This window comes from Cornus florida, unplaced genomic scaffold (assembly GCF_030987335.1).
Source record: "Cornus florida cultivar Cherokee Brave unplaced genomic scaffold, ASM3098733v1 CherokeeBrave_3.0.0_Hap2_Chr07, whole genome shotgun sequence".
Taxonomy (NCBI): Eukaryota; Viridiplantae; Streptophyta; class Magnoliopsida; order Cornales; family Cornaceae; genus Cornus; species Cornus florida.
In genome coordinates, this window is record NW_026775577.1 from 12,859,772 (window position 1) to 12,868,516 (window position 8,745).

Consider the following 8,745-nt stretch of genomic DNA (forward strand, 5'->3'; position numbering starts at 1 on the left):
AAGATAAAACACACAAGGGATAACATGCTAGAGAATGACACATTAATTGGTATGGACATTTCCATCACCAATCAAATGATCAATACTACCATTACGATCAACAAAGAAGTCAAAAACATCAAGGTGAGTAATATCAACAGTAAGTCGTCATCCACAAAATTCATTTCAATTTCCTTTCCTTTTCCCCTATCATTCATTGAGGCACGGTAAAGATTAGCTAAATGTTTGGGCGTACAACAGGTACACGATCAATGACCTTTCATTCCATATATATAGCAAAGCTTGTTATCATATATCTCAGGAGCTTTGTTTTGCAAAGCTTTTCCTTTTGCCTGTTTGGTCGCATTTGAATTCCACTTCTAGTGGGATGGTGTGGAGTTCCTTCTGGGAGTTAATGAGGAATTATGACCACCACGGTTATTATAATTATTTCTATTGCGACCATATCCACAACCACCACTACGTCCGCGTCCGCGTCCACGTCCACGTCCATGGCTGTGAAATGAGGACACATTCGCTTCTGGGAATGGTACAGATCCAGTTGGATGGGACTGGTGGTTTTTCATTAAAAACTCATTATCCTGTTTAGCCACCAACAAACAAGAAATTAGCTCAGAATATTTGGTAAATCTGCGCTCTCTATATTGCTGCTGCAGGAGCACATTTGAGGCATGAAATACGAAGTATGTTTTTTCTAACATATCATCTTCAGTAATTTTTTCTCCACATAATTTTAATTGTGAGCTGATTTTAAACAAGGCTGAATTGTACTCACTTACACTTTTAAGATCCTGCAATCGTAGGTGGATCCAGTCATAGCGAACTTTGGAAGGATCACAGTTTTCTGATGCTCATATCGTTCTTTCAAATATTTCCACAGTGTAAGTGGATCCTTAACCGTGAGGTACTCTGTTTTTAATTCCTCATGGAGGTGATGGCGAAGAAAGATCATAGTTTTCGCGCGGTCCTGTAGGGACGCATTATTTTCTTCCTTAATTGTCTCTCCGAGATTCATGGCATCTAAGTGGATCTCGGCGTCAAGGATTCATGACAAGTAGTTTTTGCCCGAGATATCAAGTGCCACAAATTTAAGCTTGGTAAGATTTGACATTATGAACTATAAATGATAAAATAACACAGTTAGAATTATTTCACAAAAAGAATAATCAATTTGAGATTATAAAAACATTGCAGTCATTATAATATGATTTGCATAGTGGTGATACCATATATATAAATAATAGTCAATTTATAATCACAACAGAACAAGTGGCTTGGTGTTTCGTTAACTCAACTTGCGCATTAAAGAGACACGGTTCGAATCTTGTGGTAATTAATTTAATTTATTATTTTATTATTATTATTTTTTTTACGTACTCAAATCTGAGCCAAGTTATGTATATAGTAATGTACATAAAGTAACATGTAAAAGATTGTAACAAGATATTTAACAAATATAATATGAATTGTCAATAAATATACTATGCAATGTCAAAAAGTTAATCATGTACTTTCAGTAAATAAAACAATGGCAAAAAGACAAAATATGTTTACACTAAACGGCATATATAATTTATATTTCTACGTTTTGCAAAACTTCAGGTTTATAAGGGTACTCAGTGTAAATGACTTCAGGTCAAAGGATTTTAGATTCATTTAGATTTCAGGCCAACAAATTTATTTTGAGAAACTTCGGGTTCGCAAAGAGTACCAAATATTTGTGAAACTTCGGGCTTAGCAATTTACTTTTCTATAAAGAATGGACAAAAATATTGTAATATAAATAAATAAATAAATAAATATTTGCGAGACTGCAGGCTCAACAATTTTAATTATATATAAAATTTGAACAACAACGGTTTAATATAAATAAAAGAAAAATATAATTTTCTTCTCAGTTGACAGAGTCTTGTGCTAATAACGTGTAATGAATATATATGTATATATAGAGTGATATTCAGATAAATAAATCTTTCACAGAGAGGGAGAATGGAAAGTTTTTTCATTCAAGTGTGTCGTTACAAGCAGTATATACATATGGCCTATTTATAGGGTCACAATTTTAGCTTCCCAAACGAGCCATAATAAGGCTTTCAATGTAAACAAGAATTGAGCTCTCTCCCCTAAGCCAACAATGTCATCACGAATGACTTAAGATTGTGCGCCCCACAAACATATATATATATATAACAAATGATCTTTTATTCACTTTTTTTTTTTTTATCAGATTTATTTACTTTTAAATGGAATTTTTATTGTAGAAATTCTATAAATACCTTTTGATAAATAAAAAATTTCGGTCAGATTTATTTACTTTTAAATGGAATTTTATAGTCAAATGAATTGACTGTGTCTAAAATTGTAATTTGCAGCTGTTACACAAATTTCCTCCTTCCATAGTCTGCGCTCTCCAGCTCGTTCCTTCCATAGCTCATCGAATGAAGAACTAGGGTTTTGAGGTTCTACCAACAACACGAACAACTGGTACTCTGTTTCCATTTCAATCCTCATTTTTCTGCTGATAATTTCTCAATTAAATTTTTTTTCCACGCTTGTTTGTTTTCCGAGAAAACTTCACCTCCAATTTTTTTTGATTCTTTGCTGTTTAGTTTTAGTTCGGAAGCTAGAAATTTTCAATCGCTATTTGTTTTCCGCTTCCTTACATCGGGAAAGCAAAGGAATGCGTTTCAATTAAACTTTCGTTTTCTTATATTTTTCCTTCCAGATTCTCGGCCGCCAAACAGAGGATGAATGCGTAATCAATTGAACCAGGGTGGATTTTCCCTGTTTTTTAGATGATATTGTATGTGCTTTGATACACCCGAATATGTCATTATCCAGGATTTCTAGAAAAACCCATCTTTTGCCTTACTTCAACAGAACTCTACAGCATGTCCCTTACAAATCAAGGTGATGCACATTCAAAAATGTCAATATAGAAATTTCCATTTCAATATGCTTTCAATAATATGTGTCTCTCTATTTACTACCCATGTGTATATGTATGTGTATGTTATAATTTAAGAGTTTTTTTTTTTTCGTGTGTGTGTGTGATATGTGTCTCTATTTACTATCCATGTGTATATATAATATATGTATGTGTATGTTATAAATTAAGAGCCTTTTTTTGTCCCCCAAATTGGTACATGTAGATGAAACTATTGTTCTTGGTGTAGGTACTTAACTGAAGCTCTATGGATGAATTGTAAGTCTCTTGGAATTAATAGTACTAGATATGGGATTATAAGACGTGAATTTAGTACGGGGTTGTTTGATAAGCCTGGTCGATATTCATCTTCAAGAACTTGGTGTTTGAGGAGGTCATATTCTTTGCTCGGTTTTCAGCACCAATATGCTACTCATGCAGCTACTGAAAAGAAATCACAGAAGATGCTTTTGTACCTAACAGGATTGGTATTCGCAATGGTGGGGTGTACTTACGCGGCGGTTCCTCTATATAGGAGGTTCTGCCAAGCTACTGGGTATGGGGGTACTGTTCAACGCCGTGAGGTGAGGCAATCTCTATAAGTTTTGTCAGTTTGGTAGTTAATTTATTTTCCCAACCTTTTTCTGAGCAATAAAACCAAAGCATACTGTTTTTAGAGTGTTGAAGAAAAGATATCTCGGCATGCTCAAGATGGAACAATCACCACCAGGTGTGTTTTTAAAATTTTACTTCTTAAATGAGACAGCTTTATATTGTTTCCATTGTTCAAAGCATGAATTCTCCAGCGTTGATTCGAATTAAATCTCTAGATTGAAACTATTTATTTCGGTTTGTTTGTGATTATTTTAATGAAAACTTTTGCACTTATGAATTACTGATTTTCAAGGTAGCGTATCTCTGTTCTTTGGAATGATTCTCTTACAGTAAGGTGGAACAAAAGTGCTTTTGATGTTCCAATGAGTCAAAGAGCTTAGTAATTCTGTTTAGGAGGGAAAGTGGAAATAAGTGGAGGGGTTCGAGGGAAGAAAAGTTACAAGTTGGGATTAGACCAATAATCCCTCATTTGGGAGTTCTTTATGGATAGAAAACAAGAGAAATGGGAGGAAATGAACACCTCTGGCCTATCCATTTTTCTTTTCCCCCATCTCCAAAGATTGGTAGAAATGGAGGGAAAGTAAACTGAGTTAGTAATTACCCATTTTATTCATAGTTCTATAAGAAGTGAGTTCCTATTTTATCCTTTATTTTAACAAAAGAAAATGTTCTTTTCTTTCTTTTATATTCTCTTCTTATAAATTCTTAATCAAGGAAATAGATCATCATCTTTTCTTCCTTCTTTTTCTCTCATGAAATTACCAAATAAAGGGAGGGTTATCACCGTCCCTTCCTTTCTTAGCTCACGTACAATCGGGAGCTTTTAGAAGTGAATTGAAACAAACAAGACATGAGTACTCTATGGAAGTCAGTCTCGAGCAGTTGCTCAAAAACTGATACATCAACCATATCACTCCATCATAATCGTACAGTAAAGCTCAAAATTAAGCTCATTTGAAACTAGCAAATCGGAATGAGGTGACTAGTTTCAGGAGTATGCATTGGTTCTTTGTATCCTAGATTATAATTAGTTTGGTTATCCTTCATTTTTAGGAACATCTAACAAGACCTTGATTAAGGTAATGTATTTTGTTGATTCTTCTTGTAGATGTCTTGTTTTGATGTATTCTTGGTATTATTCATACAGGGATATTGTGGTGCAGTTCAATGCTGACGTGGCGGATGGAATGCCTTGGAAGTTTATTCCCACACAACGAGAGGTCCTCTTTCTTCTGTAACACATGTTATTTTAACATATATATATATGTATGTGAGTCTACGCACACACATATATGTACAGAAAGCTGTAAATGAATGTAGTCAAGGTGAATCACAGGTTTCTTAAGCTCAGCTCGAAAAATTAATGAGCTCAAACTCATAGATAGTCTCAGGGTAGCGTTGACGGAGACAACCTTGGTTCAAGTTCGAGCAGATTGGTTTTTCATTTAGTTTAGAGTGCTTTTAGCTTACTGAACGTAGCTCAAGTTCATCTCAATAAATTGATTAGCCTTTGGCTGGTTATCTCACGAGTGAATCTAGTTGAGAAGATTATGAGCCAAGCCTGAGTAGTTTGGTTCATCTTATAGCCCTTTTATTTTCTGAATATATATGTATTCATTTATTTATTTATACAAATCCCTCAAGTGCCCTATGTTATAATAGGCTTTGTATTTTAAAACCATTGATTCTATTGTAGGTAAAGGTGAAGCCGGGAGAAAGTGCCCTTGCATTTTATACTGCTGAAAATCGAAGTAAAACTCCTATAACTGGAATGTCTACTTATAACGTCACCCCTATGAAGGTAAGGTTACTCAAATTTTTCATCAGCTACTCAATGATATGGTATGTGATTTAGCCTTTTGATCTCTTTAATAAATAGTATTTCTTGTCACTATTTTTAGAAATTGATTAAGCGTTTAATTACATTCTAGTTGATTAATTTTAAATTAATGTATTTTTGTGCTTTAATTATGCACCTTATCTTTTGAAATGTGATATCCAAAGTTTTGTTTAGAAGGTGTATTATCATTCACTACTTTAGTTCTTGACAAAGTGATCTACAAATCTAACTATTGCTTTCCTTTTGATCTTTATAGTTTAGCAGTACATAACACGATGTATGTTATGATAGCTTGAGAATGTAGATGTAGCTCCAATAAGGCACCAAATAAGAAAAGAATAGCTGTCTAAGATGGTTCTAAATGTGTAAACTGCAATATAATACTCCTGGCATCAGTGATAATGAATGCATAACATGATTGATGGTTCAGATTAAAGGTGCTTAATTAATTAATTGTGAGAAAAGTCTTCAGCTTTGCTTAGCTGTTCTGGGGCTATCCTCCATCAGGACGGTTAGGAGTGAGACACTTTGAAAACACTTACCAACAGAAAATTTGTTCTCTTATGGCATAGGTAGGGTAGGATGGGGTGGAATCTTTGTGGCTGGGTTGAGAGGTGAGCATGGGCAGACCTCCCAATAATGGCCCATGTATTGTTGGTATTCAACCGTCTACGACATATTAATAGGTCTACTATCTACAAGGGCATAGTTTTTTTCCTGTTGAAGCAGCAACATGCCAATTTTTCTTCCCTTTTTTTCCCCCTAGATAACCATAGCATACAACTAAAGTTTGATGCGAGAATTGAGAATAGGCTGATTCACTTAGGCAGAAGAATGCATTAACCAATACAAAATGCCTCCATTGTTGTTGGAATTGATGGAATAATTAATTCCCGTTTGCATGAGAAATTAGGGAGTTAAAAGGTGAAGGTCTTAGGCTCTTAGCAGGGCACCAGTGGCACTCACTGGGACTGTTTGAAGACAGTTGCTATTCGATTTAATTTAAATAAGTACTATTAACTCTAAGTTGAATATCATTTGGCTTGCAATTTCTGATGGCATATTCGAAACTGCAGAGGGCAAGCTCAAATATTGGTCTTGCACTCCATTCCAATATTTGATGCACCTCTACATAATGATGAAGACAGCAAGTTTTAGCATAAATTGAAGTGTGATTGTCATTTGGCAAGTCGTGAGGTGTGATCTTTTCTGAACTACATATAGGCAAGTCAATAAAGTGGAATTACGTTATTGATTTCAAGTAACTAATGCCCCTTGATAGGTTGTAAGCATGACATTTCAAAATGATCCTCTGAAAAAAAATCTACTATTCTTGTAACTAAACCATCCACTTTGGATTTGAAGGTGGCTCCCAATATGGAACACATTCTATTTTCATAACAAATCCAAAACTTGTTTCATTCTTTTAACTAAATCATCCAATTTGGAGTTAGAGGTGGATCCCAATATGAAGTGCATTCTATTTTTGTAGATAATTCCATTTCTTCTTTCATCATACTAGAAAGTGTCTAAGGATCTCGTGTGTCCTTAACCCATTTCATTACATTGGACAGGCTTCTTAAGGTGAAGGTTCTCCGTGAGAAGCTAATGCTATGGGTAAAATGTTGGCTGAGGGCCTGAGGCACAATTAATTTGGTTAACAAAACTGATCTGAGGAAATATAATTAAAGAGAGACCCAAAATAGGCATCTTCTTGAGGTATTTTGTAAATAATTACTTATAATATATATATATATATATATATTTTGTTTTTTGTAAATCATTACCTCGTGATTTTCATTGTGTAGTTTTTTGTTTTTTTCAACTTAATCATTGCTTGGAGAAGTGGTAAAATCTTTGGCTGTCAAACCAGAAGTCCAAGGACAACCTCGATTAATGAGGACCAATACTGAATAATCTCTTTTTAATGTTATTTCTTTTTTCAAACTTTACTGGCTTCAAGTATTAAAACTGTTTGATCAGTTCAATCAGAATTTTCTAGCACTAGTTTGTTAAAGTGTGATGGTTGATACAAAAGGTATTGGATTTAATGCAATTACAAGCCAAGGGTCGAGTTCTACTGAAATGAGGAGGTAGAATTGCATTGCACTTGGTGAACTTCAATAGCCTTTATGCAAAGTTTACACACTGCATTTTACTCTGGAACATGAAACAACTCCCAAAGATTGCTTGTTGTCTTAGCTCCGGAATCTGTCAATTGAGTAATCAGGCTGTGACACTTTTCAGGCTGCAGTTTACTTCAATAAAATACAGTGCTTTTGCTTTGAGGAGCAACGATTACTCCCTGGGGAGCAGATTGACATGCCTGTAAGTAGAACTTTTCTTCAGTTGTAGTCTGCATTTTCCAAGAACATGCCTTGTCAACTGGTAACATATTTATGAACTGCATTTGTAGGTGTTCTTTTATATAGACCCTGAATTTGAAACAGATCCTAAAATGGATGGCATCAACAACATTATCTTATCCTATACATTTTTCAAGATTTCTGAAGAATGATTGGGATGCAGCTCTTGTATGGACAGCCTCGGGAAACCCCTTTCTATATAGAGGTCTTGACCAGCATACTCACAATAAAATCATTCGTATTCTTACTGAAATGACGAAAAATAGTTTACCAAAGTGGGATTTTGCATGCCGTTTGTAAAAGTTGGCAATATTTTGAAGATGGGCAGTGTACATTCTCATGAGAACCAACCGATTATTATGTTCTTTGGATTCAAGTATGGCCCTTTCCATTGTTGCAAATAAATTTATATCAAAGTATAACTCATGAATCAGCATGCTCTCCATGGTGTCCTTTACTAGATTCGCAGCAATGCATATAATATCAGAGGGGCATCTGTGTGTAGATTTTACTAGTCTGTGTTAAACATGATTACTGATTTGGAGGAATTTGCGAGTACATTGTGGCAAGTATAACTTGTAGGAGTCTTACGTTGTCAAGTGTAATTATTCTTCCCATTAAAATGTAACTGTTTTTTTTAATGGGATATTACGTGCATCATGGGGTACATTGTCAAGTTTCTATTTTACTTGCCAAAACAATGCTTCATATATTCATGTCTGCTTGGTTTGTCACTCAGAAAACAGTCGAGCACTCTGGAAATTATTTTCAGAGATTGTAAGAATCTGAAAATACTTTTTTATAACCGAATGTTTAAGAAACTGAACTAAACGAGTTTTTATAGAAAATTGTTTTATGGGTGACACACGAGCATATCCTTATTAACTCACTCAACAAATCAACCATACCCTTGTTAAACCACTCCAATTCTTTAATTGGGATTTAATCTTTGTCAGGAAAGGATCTGGGTCGCTTCTTTAATTTGTAGCCAAACATGA

The 8,745-nt window shown here is 34.6% G+C and overlaps 1 protein-coding gene across 2 annotated transcripts; it reads left to right on the top strand.

Annotated features, from left to right (window-relative positions):
* Positions 1–2,333: 2,333 nt before the first annotated feature.
* On the top strand, positions 2,334–8,407 carry LOC132266415 (cytochrome c oxidase assembly protein COX11, mitochondrial). Of its 2 annotated transcripts, none has more exons than XR_009468615.1 (8): positions 2,334–2,484; positions 2,726–2,910; positions 3,177–3,510; positions 3,604–3,656; positions 4,689–4,761; positions 5,238–5,342; positions 6,956–7,100; positions 7,629–7,709. XR_009468615.1 is itself a non-coding variant. In XM_059767280.1 (8 exons), the coding sequence occupies exons 2-8, from the start codon at positions 2,828–2,830 to the stop codon at positions 7,897–7,899; spliced, it is 831 nt and encodes a 276-aa protein (XP_059623263.1). In that variant the 5' UTR covers positions 2,339–2,484; positions 2,726–2,827; the 3' UTR covers positions 7,900–8,407. The 2 variants fall into 2 exon arrangements, 1 of the variants encoding a protein (XP_059623263.1); XM_059767280.1 differs by lacking the exon at positions 6,956–7,100 and adding an exon at positions 7,798–8,407 and having other exon boundaries at positions 2,339–2,484.
* The last annotated feature ends 338 nt before the right edge of the window (positions 8,408–8,745 follow it).

Excerpts from the sequence above, each read along its gene's own strand:
- LOC132266415 (XM_059767280.1), top strand. The coding sequence starts at position 2,828 with ATGTCATTATCCAGGATTTCTAGAAAAACCCATCTTTTGCCTTACTTC. Across the intron at positions 2,911-3,176 it reads CATGTCCCTTACAAATCAAG|GTACTTAACTGAAGCTCTAT; the intron begins GTGATGCACATT and ends TTCTTGGTGTAG. Across the intron at positions 7,710-7,797 it reads GGGAGCAGATTGACATGCCT|GTGTTCTTTTATATAGACCC; the intron begins GTAAGTAGAACT and ends CTGCATTTGTAG.